We start from the raw sequence: 19,926 nt of genomic DNA, 5'->3' as shown, positions 1-19,926 counted from the left end.
CTTATTGTGGGAAGCTTGTGGAAGGCTGTCCGAAACATTTGACCCAAGTTAAACAATTTAAAGGCAATGCTACCAAATACTAATTGTGTGTATGTACACTTCTGACCCACTGGGAATGTGATGAAAGAAATAAATGCTGAAATAAATCCTTCTCTCTACTATTATTCTGACATTTCACATTCTTAAAATAAAGTGGTGATCCTAACTGACCTAAAAACAGGGAATTTTTACTTGGATTAAATGTCAAGAATTGTAAAATTTGTTTAAATATATTTGGCCAAGGTGCATGTAAACTACCAATTTCAAATGTAAATATAGGTGTATTTTATCGGTTGAAAGCTTAAATTCGTGTTAATCTAATTGCACTGTCCAATTTACAGTAGCTATTACAGTGGAAACATGCCATGCTATTGTTTGAGGACGGCACCCCACATCAAAATATTTTTTCCACCGGCACAGGTTTCATAAATTCACAAATAGCAATGAAATATTCACTTGCTTTTTGAAAATCTTCCTCTGATTTGTCATCTAAAGGGTTCCAGCTATAACATGTAGTGTTGTTTTGTTAGATAAAATCCTTCTTTATATCCAAAAAAGTCTGTTTAGTTGGCGCCATCGATTTGAGTAATCCACTCGTTCAACATGCGGAGAAAGGAATGCGAAAATCTACCCCTAAACTTTGTTTCAACTAGTCAAAATACATTTCTATAAACTCCTCAGATACCCTAAAATGTAATCAAACTATAATATTTCTTACGGAAAGAAGTATGATTTTAGCAGGTGCATCCTGTCTTCATGGCGCCAGCAAACACGAATTTCCAAGACTGTGTCCCTGTACTAAAACAGATATTTCTAATTCGTTTTTGAAGTTACAAGCCTGAAATCTTGAATATAGACTGTTGACACCCTGTGGAAGCCATAGGAATTGCATTCAGGGAGTTAATTGTCAGTATGACCTTATACTTGCCATTCTAAGAGGATGGTCTCTCTCAACAACAACAAAAAACTCTGGTTGGTTTTTCTTTGGATTTTCTCCTACCATATCTGTTGTGTTATATTCTCCTACATCATTTTAACATTTCTCCAAACTTGAAAATGTTTTCTTTCCAATGGCACCAATTATATGCATATCCTAGCTTCAGGGCCTGAGCAACAGGAAGTTTACTTTGGGCATGTCATACAGATGGAAATTGAGAAAAAAAGAGGCCTAGCCCTAAGAAGTTTTAAACTAACAGATTTTTTATGGGGATTTTTAAAATTATGCTAATTAGATTATCACGGGGGCGAGGACATCGACCTTAGGGGGTAGTAGGGACCCATTTAGCATTGCACCAAATGTTAGAATGAAGACAACATCAGGATATTTCTCACACAAAATGAGGGAAAATACTAATACTAGTAATTTCAGGACACCAGGGTCATGGTTACCTAACTCTGCTGTAGTGTACACACTCAAAAAATAGATACAAGTTTTGTTATGCTTATTTAATAATTCACAAGGCAAAGAGTATATAACAAAAGTTTTAAAGCTGTTTGGCCATCATCAAACAATAGACTAATGAGTTGAGGTGTTGCTCTGGATTGAAGTTTGTTGTGTCAGCTGACCTGTAAAATTATGTCCACAATTTGCAGTATCTTCAAAGTCAATGTGTACCTGTAGACTATGGCAACATCACTGTGGTTTTTATAAAGTCATTACTGTATACAATATCAGGATGTTTAACGAATGTTTTATGTACACAATGTCAACCATTCAGAATTCAATAATTTTGTAGACAGACACCTTATTTTACATCAATATTCTTACTGCATGTAGAACACTATACATTGTTGTGAAATCAAATCACATCAAAGTAAAAATGTTCACTACTTGCCAGAGTTCAGCTATCCAGAATCATGCTACACTGAGGCGGAACAAGATACGTTCCACTGCACCAGGGTACAGAGAGGGATGAAAACAGAGATGCTTTCAAATCTACCGCATTTCACAAAGTCATCCCATGTTTGCTCCATGCATCATTATATCACCCTGTAAAATAAAGTACATTTTGGACATGATCTCTGTTTTCTTTGTCTTTACATTAGTAAACGCTGCATTAGACAACGGATAAAACAGATGCCTCAATCACAATGACATTTTAGGTTGAATTGGGGAGAGATGATGCCTATCTCTTTTGGTTTTGTTGCTCATACTTGCTGTAACAAGTCTGATCTTTCTGGGCCAGTAGTCCCTAAATGATCTATTAATGTATAGCCTACCTAATGTATTGCCAAATTTAAGGTGCAGGGAGGTTGAAACTTGGTCTTGTTGGGGAAGGTTCCTTGTTCCTTGCCAGTCATTTGCTTATTGGTGCAATCAGAAAATATCTTTAAGTAAATCAATCAAACCTTTATTAATGCAATTGCAGACAGATGTTGACAACGGGAAGATAGCACACGTTTTTCCGAGTAAATTCTGCAACATAAAAAAGGTCAAAGTTGCTTTAATATGCTTGCAGTCAACCCCTAGTGATGTATCTGCCTACGTCAACACCTTCTACTCATGAGACCAAGCCCATGCATATACAGTTATACAAACCTGCAGGAGAGAATAATAGTTCCAGTGTTTTCTAATGGCTCAGCAGCAATTCTCCGCTCCCGTGTGGCTTACAGTGATATGCTTGACTTGTCTCTTATCTCTTTCACTCCCCTGCAGGGTTCTGTGTCTATTAATCTCTTTTAGGCTTGAGGCTCTTTCTCACAGACACCCTGTTTTGACTGCAATAACTCACACATCTCTCAGACCATTTCTAATAAGAAGCAGAGACTAGAAAAGAACCGTGGAACAGTATTTAAACCTTATTAATGCATATATTGCTAATCTTTGGTCCAGCACCCTATACATGTATTGGGGGAGGGGTCTTATAGCCATTCCCCTTCTATTAATACAACATAAGCATAATCAATTATTATAATACATCAATCATTTGGTGCAGCCCCTATCATGACCCCAAGGTGACCCCGTCAGCCTCAAGTGGATCTTCCAGCAAGACAATAACCCCAAACACAAATCATAATCCACAAAGAAATGGTGGATTGACCACAAAATCAACATTATGCAATGGCCATCTCAGTCTCTGAACTTGAACCCGATTGAAAACCTGTGGTTTGAATTGAAGGGGGCAGTCCATAAGAGCAAACAAAGGATATCAAGGATCTGGAAAGATTCTGTATGGAGGAATGGTCTAGCATCCCTCCCATTGTGTTCTCCAAACTAATAAAATATTTTAGGATTAGGCTCAGTGCCGTTATCCTCACATGAGGACGATGCTGGAGTATTGAATACATTTTTGCCAATCATTTTTACCCCTATCTTTTTTAGATGTTTTTGTATTACAAAAATCGACTTCTGAGCAATTGTATTAGTTTAAAATAATATAAATTTAACTTTTTTAGCATACAATATTGCTCAGTATTTGTACTTTATTTATATACAGACTTTTTTGCCCATCTTTATCAAGGGTGACAATAATTTAGGACCCGACTGTAGTAGAATATGATTTACACTTCAGTGGAGGATGTTATTGTTATCAAATATCGACAAATATCAAATATCGACATATACAGTGCCTTGCGAAAGTATTCGGCCCCCTTGAACTTTGCAACCTTTTGCCACATTTCAGGCTTCAAACATAAAGATATAAAACTGTATTTTTTTTGTGAAGATTCAACAATAAGTGGGACACAATCATGAAGTGGAACGACATTTATTGGATATTTCAAACTTTTTTAACAAATCAAAAACTGAAAAATTGGGCGTGCAAAATTATTGAGCCCCTTTACTTTCAGTGCAGCAAACTCTCTCCAGAAGTTCAGTGAGGATCTCTGAATGATCCAATGTTGACCTAAATGACTAATGATGATAAATACAATCCACCTGTGTGTAATCAAGTCTCCGTATAAATGCACCTGCACTGTGATAGTCTCAGAGGTCCGTTAAAAGCGCAGAGAGCATCATGAAGAACAAGGAACACCAGGCAGGTCCGAGATACTGTTGTGAAGAAGTTTAAAGCCGGATTTGGATACAAAAAGATTTCCCAAGCTTTAAACATCCCAAGGAGCACTGTGCAAGCGATAATATTGAAATGGAAGGAGTATCAGACCACTGCAAATCTACCAAGACCTGGCCGTCCCTCTACACTTTCAGCTCATACAAGGAGAAGACTGATCAGAGATGCAGCCAAGAGGCCCATGATCACTCTGGATGAACTGCAGAGATCTACAGCTGAGGTGGGAGACTCTGTCCATAGGACAACAATCAGTCGTATATTGCACAAATCTGGACTTTATGGAAGAGTGGCAAGAAGAAAGCCATTTCTTAAAGATATCCATAAAAAGTGTCGTTTAAAGTTTGCCACAAGCCACCTGGGAGACACACCAAACATGTGGAAGAAGGTGCTCTGGTCAGATGAAACCAAAATGGAACATTTTGGCAACAATGCAAAACGTTATGTTTGGCGTAAAAGCAACACAGCTCATCACCATGAACACACCATACCCACTGTCAAACATGGTGGTGGCAGCATCATGGTTTGGGCCTGCTTTTCTTCAGCAGGGACAGGGAAGATGGTTCAAATTGATGGGAAGATGGATGGAGCCAAATACAGGACCATTCTGGAAGAAAACCTGATGGAGTCTGCAAAAGACCTGAGACTGGGACGGAGATTTGTCTTCCAACAAGACAATGATCCAAAACATAAAGCAAAATCTACAATGGAATGGTTCAAAACTAAACATATCCAGGTGTTAGAATGGCCAAGTCAAAGTCCAGACCTGAATCCAATCGAGAATCTGTGGAAAGAACTGAAAACTGCTGTTCACAAATGCTCTCCATCCAACCTCACTGAGCTCGAGCTGTTTTGCAAGGAGGAATAGGAAAAAATTTCAGTCTCTCGATGTGCAAAACTGATAGAGACATACCCCAAGCGACTTACAGCTGTAATCGCAGCAAAAGGTGGCGCTACAAAGTATTAACTTAAGGGGGCTGAATAATTTTGCACGCCCAATTTTTCAGTTTTTGATTTGTTAAAAAAGTTTGAAATATCCAATAAATGTCGTTCCACTTCATGATTGTGTCCCACTTGTTGTTGATTCTTCACAAAAAAATACAGTTTTATATCTTTATGTTTGAAGTCTGAAATGTGGCAAAAGGTCGGAAAGTTCAAGGGGGCCGAATACTTTCGCAAGGCACTGTATTTCAACATTGATACAACTGAGTGGTATTGATTAGGATTTCAAGTAACATTTTCAATTGACATTTGTAAGTGTTTAATTAGATGTGTGCATTTAAATGTATGTCTTACAATTTTTTGTTAGTGTCTCAGTTATAATGAGCTTTTGGTAGAAACGGAGGGCCGATTACACCCCCATTCACATCAACGGTGAACCTCGGTGTCCACATCACTAACAACCTATCATGGTCCAAACACACCAACACAGTCGTGAGGAGGACACGACAACGCCTCTTCCCCCTCGGGAGCACAAACTAATTTAGCATGGGCCCTCAGATCCCCAAAAGTTATACAGCTGCACCAGTGAGCGCATCTTGACTGGCTCCATCACCGCTTGCTACGACAACTGCTTGGCGTTCTACCACAAAGCGCTACAGAGGGTAGTGTGGATAGCCCAGTACATCACTGGAGCCGAGCTCCCTGCCATCCAGGACCTCTACAGCAGGCGGTGTCAGAGGAAGGCCCTAAAAATGGTCAAATACTCCGGCTACCCAAGTCATCGACTATTCTCTCTGCTACCGCACGGCGAGCAGTACCGGAGTGTCAAGTCTGGGACCAAAAAGGTTCCTGAACTCCTACCTCCAAGCCGTAAGACTGCTGAACAGCCTTTTTTTAATGCACTGACTCTCTTGCACAGGCTCTATGCGCACTCACTGGACTCTACCTGCACACACTACACTGACACTCCAACACATACACAAACACACACATGCATATTGATCCCACACACACAAACTCCTTCACACTCTTCAAATATACTGCTGCTACTCTGTTTATTTATCCTGATTGCCTAGTAATTTTTACCCCGGCCTACATGTACATACTGTATTACCTCAATTACCTAAACTCCATCGTACCCCTGCACATTGACTCGATACCGGTACTCCTTGTATATAGTCTCATTATTGTTGTTTTACTATGTAAATATTTCATCATTTTTTTTGCTAATTGTTTTCTTTTTAACTCTGCTTTGTTGGCAAAGGGCTCATGAGTAAAATAAATCATGGTTAAGTCCACACCTGTTGTGTTCGACACGTGACAAATAAAATTGGATTTGATTAAACTGACTATTTTTTATTCAGTCATGTCTAACATGATTATTATTGTGGGAAGTTTGCACCTTTGTCATCTACAATCATTTAATTGTGAAGGGAACTTGGTCGAATGCAGGGCTAAATACAGCAAAGAATGTGTTAGAGCAAGATGACACGTCAGCAAAACTGTACAGATGTACTCCTGAATCAGCATCATAAAAGGAAAGAATCTGTCTGTCACAATCTAAGAACACTCCCAGTGTTTCCAGGTTTTCATTTCCAGATAATTGTGTTGGAGGGTCTGTAGAGACACAATAACCGTTTCCCTTTTTATAGCGAAGAACCCAGAAACCATTCCCAGGGTTTAAGGGGACAATAGCCTTGTTAATCTGGGCTGCGTCTGTGGTGGTTACCCCAACATACCATGGCTGTGTACACTTTGAATCCACCACCACTTCCCAGTATATCTGTCCTGAGCTGAATTTGTTCTCACTAAGGACAAAGTGAGCTGTGGAAGCTTGATCTCTTTCTTTTTTACAATGAACCATCTTTTTACTGCAAGACACAAATTGCGAAGAGTGAGCAGTCAGCGGGTCCAAAGTGACGTCCACTAAGAGAAGAGAACAGGATTTAAAATCACACATTCACTTACATGGTTACTCATTGGATTGTGTTATATGACTACACCTGCTATGTGTAGTATGCTAACACTATGTGCAGTGCCTTCAGAAAGTGTTCACACCCCATGACTTTTTCCACATGTGTTACAGCCTATGTCAAATAGATTAAATTGAAATGTTTTGTCACTAGTTTACACACAACACCCCATAATGTCGCAGTAGAATTATGTTTTTGACATGTTTACAAATGTAAAAAAAAAAAATAATGAAAAGCTGATCTGTCTTGAGTCAATGAGTATTCAACCCCTTTGTTATATGGCAAGCCTGAATAAGTTCAGGAGTAAACATTTGCTTAACAAGTCACAGAAGTTGCATGGATTTTTGAATGACTACCTCATCTCTGTACCCCACACGCACAATTATCTGTAAGGTCCCTCAGTCAAGCAGTGGATTTCACACACAGATTCAACCTTAAAGACCACGGCGGCTCTCCAATTCACCTGTACAGGCGTCCTTCCTACCTCAGTTTCCTAGGAGGAAGGAAACAGCTCATGGATGTCACCATGAGGCCCATGGTGACTTTAAAACAGTTAAAGTTTAACGGCTGTGATAGGAGAAAACTGGGGGTGGAGCAACAACATTATAGTTACTCCACAATACTAACCTAATTGACAGAGTGAAACCTGTACACAATATAAAATATTCCAAAGCATCCATCACGTTTGCAACAATGCACTGAAGTAATACTGCAAAAAGAATAAGACTAAGCAATTCACTTTTTTCCCCTCATGAATACAAAGTGTTAGATTTGAGACAAATCCAATACATTTGCTGAGTACCACTTCATATTTTCAAGCATGGTGGTCGATGCATCATGTTATAGGGACTCTCGTAATCATTAAGGACGGGGGTTTTTCAGGATAAAAAATAAACGTAATGGAGCTAAGCACAAGAAAAATCCTAGAGGAAAACCTGGGTCTGCTTTCCACCAGACACTGGGAGATGAATTCACCTTTCAGCAGGACAATAAGCTAAAACACAAGGCCAAATCTACACTGGAGTTGCTTACCAAGAAGACAGTGACTGGCCGAGTAAGTGGTTTTGACTTAAATCTGCCTGAAAACCGATGGCAAGACTTGACAATGGTTGTCTAGCAAGGAACAACAACACATTTGACAGAGGTTGAAGAATTTTGAAGAGAGTAATGTGAAAATATTGTACAATCCAGATGTGCAAAGCTCTTAGAGACTTACCCAGTAAGACTTACAACTGTAACCGCTGCCAAAGGTGATTCTAACATGTGTTGACTCAGGCCTGTGAATACTTACACTATATATACAAAAGTAGGTAGACACCCCTTCAAATTAGTGGATTCAGCTATTTCAGCCACGTTTGTTTTTGACAGGTGTATAAAATCGAGCACACAGCCATGCAATATCCATAGACAAACACTGGTAGTGGAATGGCCATGGTGAGGGGCTCAGTCACTTTCAACGTGGCACCGTTGTAGGATGCCACCTTTCCAACAAGTCAGTTTGTAAAATTTCTGCCCTACTAGAGCTGCCCCTGTCAACTGCAAGTGCTGTTATTGTGAAGTGAAATGACTAGGAGCAACACCGGCTCAGCCGCAAAGTGGTAGGCCACACAAGCTCACAGAAAAGAACAGCCGAGTGCTGAAGCGTGTAGCGTATAAATCTGTAGTCGGCTGCAACACTCACTACTGAGTTCCAAGCTGCCTCTGGAAGCAACGTCAGGACAAGAACTGTTTGTCGGGAGCTTCATGAAATGAAGGCTAAGATCACCATGCGCAATGCCAAGCGTCGGCTGGAGTGGTGTAAAGCTCACAGCCAATTGGACTCTGGAGCTGTGGAAATGAATTCTCTGGAGTGATGAATCACGCTTCACCATCTGGCAGTCCGACGGACAAATCTGTGTTTGGCAGATGCCAGGACAACGCTACCTTTCCCAATGCATATTGCCAACTGTAGTTTGGTGGAGGAGGAATAATGGTCTGTGGCTGTTTTTCATGGTTCGGGCTAGGCCGCTTAGATCCAGTGAAGGGTAAACTAAACGCTTCAATATACAATGACATTCTAGACGATTCTGTGCTTCCAATTTTGTGGCAACAGTTTGGGGAAGGCTCCTTCCTGTTTCAGCATGACAATGCCCCAGTGCACAAAGCGATGTCTATACAGAAAAGGTTTGTCGAGATTGGTGTGGAAAAACTTGACTGGCTTGCACAGAGCTCTGACCCACTGAACACCTTTGGGATTAATTGGAATTCCGAATGCGAGCAAGGCCTAATTGTCCAACATCAGTGCCCGACCTCACAAATGTTGCTAAAAGGAAATAGGCCACCACAGCAATGTTCCAACATCTAGTGGAAAGCCTTCCCAGAAGAGTGGAGGCTGTTATAGCAGCAAAGGGGTGACCAACTGTGTTTGGATTGGATTGGATTGGATTGAGATGTTTGACGAGTTGGTGTCCACATACTTTTGATCATGTAGTGTATGTACTAAATTACATATTTTTGTATTTCATTTTCAATACATTTGCAAAAACATTTGAAAACAGGTTTTCACTTTGTCATAATGGGGTAATGTGTGTAGATGGGTAAGAAAAACATATATGTAATCCATTTTAAATTCATGCTGTAACACAACAAAATGTGGAATAAAGGAATTAGTATTTATGTCTCCCCACTTCTAAAACCAAAGTAATAAAAAACAAACCTGAATGACTTTGTATATAAGGTGAAATACTTGTTATTTCCGAATACCTCTGATTTAGCTAATAAGTACTTTGAGGGAAAATGGACTTGATATGATTGTACTATGTTGTTGTCTCACCTAGCTATCTTAAGATGAATGCACTAATTGTAAGTCGCTCTGGATAAGAGTTTCTGCTAAATAAATACAATTAACATCAACATCATCACAATATTACATCATTATAAGTATATAAATAATACTACATTCATTCATTTAAGGTTTGTAAAGATTTTCCATTTACCTTTTGGGAATGATTCTCTCAGTGCAGTTTGCGTAGCACTTTCTGCCCAGAGTGAAACATATTTTTGGACTTTATTGGGATGTACCATTATTTTATTCCTGAGTGTTGTTCAATTAATGCTACTAAAAAACAGTGAATGATTTTGCATGTATGTGTGATTAATACATTTTCAAAAGAAGAGAGAAAAACACATTTTGTAAAAAAAAAAAAAAATTACCTTTCAGGAAAAATTCTGTCTGTGTTGCTTTTTCCATATCAGTTTTCTTTACACCTTCTATCCAGAATGAAACAGATGATTAATAAAATGTATTTACTGGCAAACATAGTATTTATTTTATTTTTACTAGTCAGTTAAGAACAAATTCTTATTTTCAATGACAGCCTAGGAACAGTGGGTTAACTGCCTTGTTCGGGGGCAGAATGACAAATTTGTACCTTGTCAGCTCGGGGATTCGAACTTGCAACCTTTACGGTCACTAGCCCAACGCTCCAACCACGAGGCTACCCTGCTGCCCCCTTTCAAGGTTTAATATGAATGCATTTCAACTCTACTTACCTTCAAGAAGATTTTCCTCTTCTATTTAATGGTGACCGTCAAGACACAAAAAAAGGTTTGAAAGTTCTGTTATTATGATGTGTAGAAATACAACAAATAGACTTGTAGGGATAATGAATTCATACCTGCTGGCCTCTCATTAGACTCGGTTTCACCTGAAATCCAATGACACGCGAATATCAAGATATTGTACGTAATAAAACAGTGTTCTCATGTTTCCAGTGTTAGACATAACCATCATTACACGAATAGACAACACACAGTACCCTCTGCATTGTCATTTTTCTCTGATGTTGACAACCTGATGAACCCTGTGAGAAGGGCGAAAAAGGAGATACTGTCAAAGAAAACCAAAAGAATTGCAACAGAGATGGGTAGTGAATGCTTGATCCCTACAATAGTATTTGAAAGGTTCAAACGCAACACTTGTGGATGAAATTAGAATAAAAACTGACCGAAATATACATGTTAAAACATGTATGGTCATCCTGAGGGATTTCAGAAAGCAGTGGGTGCTCCGCTGTACATACAGTAGTTAACTCATCTTGGTGTATGATTCTGTATGTTTGGGGGACGTGTAAATACTATGATCAGGGAAATTAGTTGAGTATTTTCCTTGGACTCGGGAGCACCCTGAAAAGCAGAGCCTAAATGCCAAGCGCAAATACTGTCATTCACACCTTATGTTTTTGAGTTCTCCGATCACTAATTAGTATCACAGCTGGATTTTTCATGACTTGATTTAATTGAAACAAATCAGTTGTGCACACCGTTAAATATTGGGAGTACAAAATGTCTCCTTACATGTGTACTCGGAAATATGCCCAGGCCTAGTCCCTAATTTTGAAAATTGGAATTGGGGAAGCTCTGGATGATGTGAGATGGTTCATCAACCTGAAAATTGACTGTGTGTCTGGAGAAACTGTAATCCATAGTTCAGTTTTCGACAGCCACTACAAATTTCAGCTAACTTTATCCACCGCTAGCTAACAATCAATGGATGTGAAAGGGCAATTGTGAAATATATTTTAACCTGGCCAAATCAACTGAAATCAAACTATATTGTTTTGATGTTAATATAAGATCATTAGACTTAAAAAAAAAAAATACATTGCACTTGTTTGTTAGCTAGCGGTGGCTAAAGTTAGCTGAATTCTTTCAATTTCATGCCCAAATCAACCTGATGACAGAGATTGTGTAGCTCAATGGCATGGTTTTGAAGTTGAAGTCTGCCATGGAATGAAATAATACCATCTTGTTAATATACCTGTTTTTTTGTTCCAGACGAAGAGTCCAATTAGAGTGAAGATTACTAGTAGATTGATGAACAGTAATGTCATGAAGGCCCCAAGGCTCCAATGTCCTGTAGAAAGGATGGATAAATCCCTTCAACTTTAAGAGAACATTCAGCGCCTTGCATAAGTATTTACACCCTTACACTTTTTATTCAACATGGAATTACATTTGATTTAATTGTTAAAAAAAAATTATAATAATACAAATAAACATTTATAATTGTTACCATCTACAAAAAAAATATATCAGGGTATATCAGCTTTAATATTGTAAGTGTTCAAGTGGGAAGGATTACATTAGGAAGAAGTACAAAAAACAGACTATCTGAGCAGTATTTGTAATAATGACTTCAGAAACCCTATTGCAACGGTGTTATACCTGTCCTGACGAAGACCCTTGTCGAGTTGAAATGTTGTACTTCTTTCATTAAACACAGATTTTCATTGTTTAACCCTTGTCTGTCTTACCCTTTATCATTTCATACATTTTAATTTGCATACTGCCATGTTGGTACAAGTTCACCTGGAAAAGCGCCGACTCCGTCAGCCAGCCAAGGTAAAAGTACATTTGAACTTGAATTTACATAAGGTGCTACATTGAGTGAACCGACTGAAAGAGTTCAATATTGAGATATTAAATGTTAAGGTATTGATAACCTTTTCTGAGACATTCACCTTCCATTGGAGCTCTTGGCATGACTCTGCTCTCTCTCCTCTCCCCAGACAGAGCGACTGTACAGGAGAGCCAATCTGAGTCTGATGGAGAATACAGCAGCCAGCTACTGACACTCACCAAGCCCTGAGGATCTGAAACAGAAAGAGAGGCAGGTATACCCACAGCCATTTATTATATGGGAAAGATACACATGATCAGATACAGGCACCCACCCCCCCCCCAACACACACACACCCACACCCACACCCACACCCACACACACACACACACACACACACACACACACACACACACAGTTGTAGATAGCCTTCTTCAGATTGATTTGGCATGTGTAGTGATTCTACAAGTAATTACCAGAGGTGTTGAGTACTTGTTCATATCTGATCTCTGTCCCCTCTTTGTTTCTCCAGGTGAGTTTAGGTTGTGGTGACCAGCCCTCTGATGAACAGGTGACGTTCACCTGACCTCCTCCTCCTCTTGCTTCAGCAACAGAGAGAACTGGTTCACTACCTGTTACTAATGGACAGATAAAAGGGGAGGGTGAGGACAAGCTATGATCATAGATTATTGGAATAGACTACTGTATCTCATGCATCACATTTTACTGTGAATTATCATTTAAAAAAAAGATGCAAGATCATTTCTGCTACAATATTGTGAGTATTACGCAGGGTTGAGTGAATTGCATTGGCATTTCAGTCAATTCAGGAAGTACAGTGACATTCCTATTCTCTTCAATGATTTTCAAGTAGGAAAATTTGGAATTGGAATTTGGTTTACTTTCTGGAAATTAATTGGAATTGACCCAAACCCTGGTATTACAGTATTTTTGGGGACAGTTCACCTAAATTACAAAATTACACATTGGTTTCCTTACCCTGAAATCTGTCTATGGACAAGCTAAGACACCAATCAATGCTTTGGTTTTGTATACCTGGCCACTGTCACCAAATGCAAACTCTTTAGCAATTATGGCCTATTAACCAATGCAAGTGAAGGAAACCAATCTGTAATTTGGGTGAACTATCCATTAAGTAGGACTGTCCCCAATTACTTACCATTCACTGTGAGGAGTACAATGGCTTTTTCATACCACTGTTCACTGCTAACATAGCACACATACTCCCCCCTGTCTGCCAGTGTGACCCTCTCCAGTGTCAGGGACACATTCCCTCTCTCCAGCCCCCCAGTTAGAGACACCCTGCCCTTGTACCGGGGGTCCACAGGGGCTTCGTGGATCTTGTGATCTTTGTACAACAAGGCAGTTGAGTCAAAGTCTTTGGCCCTGTACCAGCGCACCTCCAATGGCTCCGCATTGAAGAGAGGTGAAAGTTCACAAGATAAAGAAACGGAGGAGTTCAACCAGGTCATGATTGGACCGTGTGGGACCGACAAGGTGAAGATTTCTGGGGTAAGAGAGAGAGAGTGTGAGCGAGAGAGAGAGAGAGAGAGACTAATTTTCTTACTCAAGGAAATTGAAGGATAATATTTTTCTATTTATGAAGTTGAGACAGTTATGTAGAAAAAAATAGGATATTTTGCAGAAAACTAATAGCATATGCTCACCAGGACTTTGGACTATGATGGGAACGGTGAGAGCTGCCAGTATCATCACCCTCAAAGACAAACCTGTGTTGAAGATCAGTGTGATGACATTATAATCATAACAGGGTATGCTGGAGTAAGGAGTGGAGTAAGAAATCATGTCCTCTCTATTCATGGAATTTCTATCTGCAATTTCTATCTGCTGGCCCAGACGGCATCCATAGCCGTGTCCTCAGAGCATGTGCAGACCAACTGGCTGGAGAGTTTACCGACATATTCAATCCCTCCCCATCCCAGTCTGCTGTCCACACTTGCTTCAAGATGTCCATAATTGTTCCTGTACCCAAGAAAGCAAAGGTAACTGAACTAAATGACTATTGCCCTTTAGCACTAACTTCTGTCATCATGAAGTGCTTTGAGAGGATAGTTAAGGATCATATCACCTCAACCTTACCAGACACCCTAGAACCACTTCAATTTGCTTACCGCCCCAATAGATCTACAGACGATTCAATTGCCATCGCACTGCACACTGCCCTATCCCATCTGGACAAGAGGAATACCTATGTAAGAATGATGTTCATTGACTATAGCTCAGAATTCAACACCACAGTACTCTCCAACCTCATCATTAAGCTCGGGGCCCTGGGTCTGAACCCCGCCCTGTGCAACTGCATCCTGGCTTTCCTGACGGGCCGCCCCCCAGGTGGTGAAGGTAGGAAACAAAACTTTGCTGATGCTCAACACAGGTGTCCCACAAGGGTGGGTGCTCAGCTCTCTCCTGTACTTTTTTTTTCACCCATGACTGCATGGCCATGCACGCCTCCAACTCAATCATCAAGTTTGCAGATGACACAACAGTAATAGGTCTGATTACCAACAATGATGAGACTACAGGGAGGAGGTGAGGGCCCTGGGAGAGTGGTGCCAGGAAAATAACCTCTCACTCAACGTCAACAAAACAGGGGCAAACTACCTGCCCATCAGGACACATACAGCACCAGATGTCACAAAAAGAGCAAAAAGATAAATCAAGGACATCAACCACCTGAGCCACGGCCTGTTCACCCCCCTATCATCCAGAAGGTGAGGTCAGGACAGGTGCATCAAAGCTGGGACAGAGAGTCTGAAAAACAGCTTCTATCTCAAAGCCATCAGACTGTTAAATAGCCATCACTAGCCGGCTACCATCCGGTTACTCAACCCTGCACCTTAGAGGCTGCTGCCCCATATACATAGACATGAAATCACTGGCCACTTTAATAATGGAAAACTAGTCACTTTAACAATGTTTAAATAATGTTTACATACTGCTTTACTCATCTCATATGTATATACTCTATTCTATTCTTCTGTATTTTAGTCAATGCCACATTGCTCGATTTATATTTTATATATTATTTTACTTTTATGTACAGTACCAGTCAAAAGTTTGGACACGCCTACTCATTCCAGGGTTTTTCTTTATTTTTACTATTTTCTACATTGTATCATAATAGTGAATACATAAAAACTATGAAATAACACATATTGAATCATGTAGTAACCAAAAAATGTGTTAAACAAATCAAAATATGTTTTTATAATATTTTTATATTCTTACAAGTAGCCAGCCTTTGCCTTGATGACAGCTTTGCACACTCAGAATCTTCTCAACCAGCTTCACCTGGAATGCTTTTCCAACAGCCTTGAAGGAGTTCCCACATATGTTGAGAACTTGTTTGCTGCTTTTCCTTCACTCTGCGGTCCAACTCATCCCAAACCATCTCAATTGGGTTGAGGTCGGGTGATTGTGGAGGCCAGGTCATCTGATGAAGCACTCATCACTCTCCTTCTTGGTAAAATAGCCCTTACACAGCATGGAGCTGTGTTAGGTCATTGTCCTGTTAAAAAACAAATAATAATCCCAGTAAGCGCAAACCAGGTTGGATGGTAAATCGCTGCAGAATGCTGTGGTAGCCATGCTGGTTAAGTGTGTCTTGAATTTGAAATAAATCACTGACAGTGTCACCAGCAAAGCTCCCCCACACCATCACACCTCCTCCTCCATGCACAGTGGGAACCAAACATGCAGAGTTCATCCATTCACTTACTCTGCATCTCACAAAGACACGGTGGTTGGAACCAGAAACCTCAAATTTGGACTCATCAGACCAAATGACAGATTTCCACCAGTCTAATGTCCATTGCTCGTGTTTCTTGGCCCAAGCATGTCTCTTCTTCTTATTGGTATACTTTAGTAGTGGTTTCTTTGGAGCAATTCGACCATGAAGGCCTGATTCACGCAGTCTCCTCTGAACAGTTGATGTTGAGATGTGTCTGTTACTTGAACTCTGAAGCATTTATTTGGGCTGCAATCTCTGAGGCTGGTAACTCTAATGAACTTAACCCCTGCCAGTTTCATCATAGTACTTGATAGTTTTTGTGACTGCACTTCAAAGTTCTTGAAATGTTCCATTGAAATGTTCCTGTTCTTTCCATAATATGGACTTGTTCTTTTACCAAATATGGCTATATTCTGTATATCACCCCTACCTTGTCACAACACAAATGATTGGCTCAAACACATTAAGAAGGAAATAAATTCCACAAATTAACTTTTAACAAGGCACACATGTTAATTTAAATGCATTCCAGGTGACTATCTCGTGAAGCTGGCTGAGAGAATGCCAAGATTGTGCAAAGCTGTCATCAAGGCAAAGGGAGGCTACTCTGAAGAATCTCAAATATATTTTGATTTGTATAACACTTTTTTGGTTACTACATGAATCCATATGTGTTATTTCATAGTTTTGATGTATTCGCTATTATTATACAATGTAGAAAATAGTTTTTTTCTAAGAGAAATCTGCCCAAACTTTTGACTGGTACCGTATATTGTTGTGAATTTTTAGATACTACTGCACTGTTGGAGCTAGGAACACAAGCATTTCACTACACCCGCAACGACATATGCTAAATATGTGTATGTGACCATTACAATTTGATTTGATTTGTTGCACCCTGAAAGTACGTGACTGGTAAATTGGGGATACATCCTTATCCACATTGTGTCTCAAAATGAAAACTGTTGGTTCAGCCAAAACATCATATTCATCCAGCCAATGTGCAGCAAAGACAACAATTAACATACCATTAATACTGTACAGTTGAAGTCGGAAGTTTACATTCACCTTAGTTAAATACATTTAAACTCAGTTTTTTTTACAATTCCTGACATTTAATCCTCGTATACATTTCCTGTTTTAGGTCAGTTAGGATCACCACCTTATTTTAAGAACGTGAAATGTCTGTCACACCCTGACCTTAGACATTTCTGTTTTCTCTATATTTTGGTTAGGTCAGGGTGTGACTAGGGTGGGTACTCTAGTTTTTTGTATGTCTAGGCTTTTTGTATGTCTAGGGGTTTTGTATGTCTATGTTGGCCTGATATGGTTCCCAATCAGAGACAGCTGTTTATCGTTGTCGATGATTGGGGATCATATTTAGGCAGGCCTTTTTCCCACTTTCTGGTGTGGTATCTTGTCTATGTTTAGTTGCCTGTCAGCACTATTTGTATAGTTTAATGGTTTATTCATAGATTTTTTTTGTTCAGTGTTCATTCATTAAAAGAGAATGTACGCATACCACGCTGCGCCTTGGTCCATTCCATACGATGATCGTGACAATGTCAGAATAATAGTAGAGAGAATGATTTATTTCAGCTTTTATTTCTTTCATCACATTCCCAGTGGGTCAGAAGTTTACAAACACTCAATTAGTATTTGGTAGCATTGCCTTTAAATTGTTTAACTTGGGTCAAACGTTTCAGGTAGCCTTCCACAAGCTTCCCACAATAAGTAGGATGAATTTCGGCCCATTCCTCCTGACAGAGCTGGTGTAACTGAGTCAGGTTTGTGGGCCTCCTTGCTCGCACACGCTTTTCCAGTTCTGCCAACAAATTATGTATAGGATTTGAGGTCAGGGCTTTCTGATGGCCACTCCAATACCTTGACTTTGTTGTCCTTAAGCCATTTTGCCACAACTTTGGAAGTATGCTTGGGGTCATTGTCCATTTGGAAGACCCATTTGCGACCAAGCTTTAACTTCCTGACTGATGTCTTCAATATATCCACCTAATTTTCCACCCTCATGATGCCATCTATTTTGTGAAGTGCACCAGTCCCTCCTGTAGCAAAGCACTCCCACAACATGATGCTGCCACCCCCGTGCTTCACGGTTGGGATGGTGTTCATCGGCTTGCAAGCCTCCCCCCTTTTTCCTCCAAACATAACGATAGTCATTATGGCCAAACAGTTCTATTTTTGTTTCATCAGACCAGAGGACATTTCTCCAAAAAGTACAATCTTTGTCCCCATGTGCAGTTGCAAACCGTAGTCTGGCTTTTTTATGACGGTTTTGGAGCAGTGGCTTCTTCCTTGCTGAGCGACCTTTCAAGTTATGTCGATATAGGACTTGTTTTACTGTGGATATAGATACTTTTGTACCTGTATCCTCCAGCATATTCACAAGGTCCTTTGCTGTTGTTCTGGGATTTAATTGCACTTTAAGCACCAAAGCACGATCATCTCTTGGAGACAGAACATGTCTCCTTCCAGAGTGGTATGATGGCTGCATGGTCCCATGGTGTTTATACTTGCATACTATTGTTTGTGCAGATGAACATGGCACCTTCAGGCATTTGGAAAATGCTCCCAAGGATGAACCAGACTTGTGGAGGTCTGCAATATTTTGTCTGAGGTCTTGGCTGATTTATTTTGATTTTCCATTGACGTCAAGCAAAGAGGCACTGAGTTTCAATGTAGGCCTTGAAATACATCCACAGGTACACGTCAAATGACGTCAATTAGCCTATCAAAAGCTTCTAAAGCCATGACATCATTTTCTGGAATTTTCCAAGCTGTTTAAAGGCACAGTCAACTTAGTGTATGTAAACTTCTGACCCACTGGAATTGTGATGCAGTGAATTATAAGTTAAATAATCTGTCTGTAAACAATTGTTGGAAAAAGACATGTGTCATGCACAGAGTAGATGTCCTAACCGACTTGCCAAAACTATAGTTTGTTAACAAGACATTTGTGGAGTGGTTGAAAAACTAGTTTTAATGACTCCAACCTAAGTGTATGTAAACGTCCGACTTCAACTGTAGATCACATGTGATGCTGAACTTTGCACCTTCAGTTCAGCACTTGTGACAGTGTCATTAAATTGTACTACTGCTACTTTACCTTGTGAAGGGACATTTAAAAAAGTACACAATGAAAGATATTGCAGAAAAATACATCTAGCCTTGACTGATCCTTCTTGGATGAATGCTCAAATAAATGCTGATTAAACCTCCATAAAAATTATTCTTATTCTACAGCCTCTTTTTTGTAAATATTCAAATAACTCACTAAATCAATCAATAGAATATCAAAACATGTCTTTGTAAATAACATTAAGCCAAGGGGAGGAGAGGAGGAAAAGGATGGTGAAGTACAGAAGATACAACATGCTTCAATCAAAGGCAGTTGCTATATGGTGAAATTCATTTCTACCTGAACGCATCATTCTTCTTCAATTTCAAGTCGTTGTAACATACATTTCCTGGTGTTGCGACGTCAAACCTCTGTGGCTTTGGAATGCACTGATATTCCTATAGGTTCATGACCAGCTAGCATATCACACCTTATTTCGTGTTCTGCTCTGTAGGAGAGAATGAAGATAGAACAGTTTATCCACTCCCATCTGTCTACTCCCTCTGTTTATTGTATTGTCTTAACATATAGTCATGTGACAGGGCAAAGGCTTTGAATTGATCGTAGAAACTCTATGGATGTTATGTTGTTTGTAAAAACAACAAGTAACACCTACTTCTTAGGTCATCCATTGAAGATCCTTTTTTTTGCTTGCAAGTAGAACCCTTTTATTTCCA

General features: G+C 39.7%; 1 protein-coding gene across 1 annotated transcript; it reads right to left on the bottom strand.

Moving 5' to 3' along the window:
- Positions 1–6,405: 6,405 nt before the first annotated feature.
- On the bottom strand, positions 6,406–19,562 carry LOC139419679 (butyrophilin subfamily 3 member A1-like). The gene is made up of 12 exons (XM_071169665.1): positions 19,550–19,562; positions 14,030–14,092; positions 13,522–13,869; positions 12,818–12,979; positions 12,463–12,594; positions 11,760–11,855; positions 10,759–10,803; positions 10,618–10,647; positions 10,493–10,513; positions 10,154–10,210; positions 9,937–9,978; positions 6,406–6,914 (listed from the first exon to the last, which is right to left on the bottom strand). Exons 1-12 carry the CDS (start codon positions 19,560–19,562, stop codon positions 6,406–6,408), a joined length of 1,518 nt encoding a protein of 505 aa, XP_071025766.1.
- Positions 19,563–19,926: the final 364 nt, after the last annotated feature.

The sequence above is a fragment of the Oncorhynchus clarkii genome, chromosome 10 (assembly GCF_045791955.1).
Source record: "Oncorhynchus clarkii lewisi isolate Uvic-CL-2024 chromosome 10, UVic_Ocla_1.0, whole genome shotgun sequence".
In the NCBI taxonomy this organism is placed as follows: domain Eukaryota; kingdom Metazoa; phylum Chordata; class Actinopteri; order Salmoniformes; family Salmonidae; genus Oncorhynchus; species Oncorhynchus clarkii.
The sequence above is the reverse complement of the archived record's forward strand: the minus strand, read 5'-3'. Positions and strand labels throughout refer to the sequence as shown.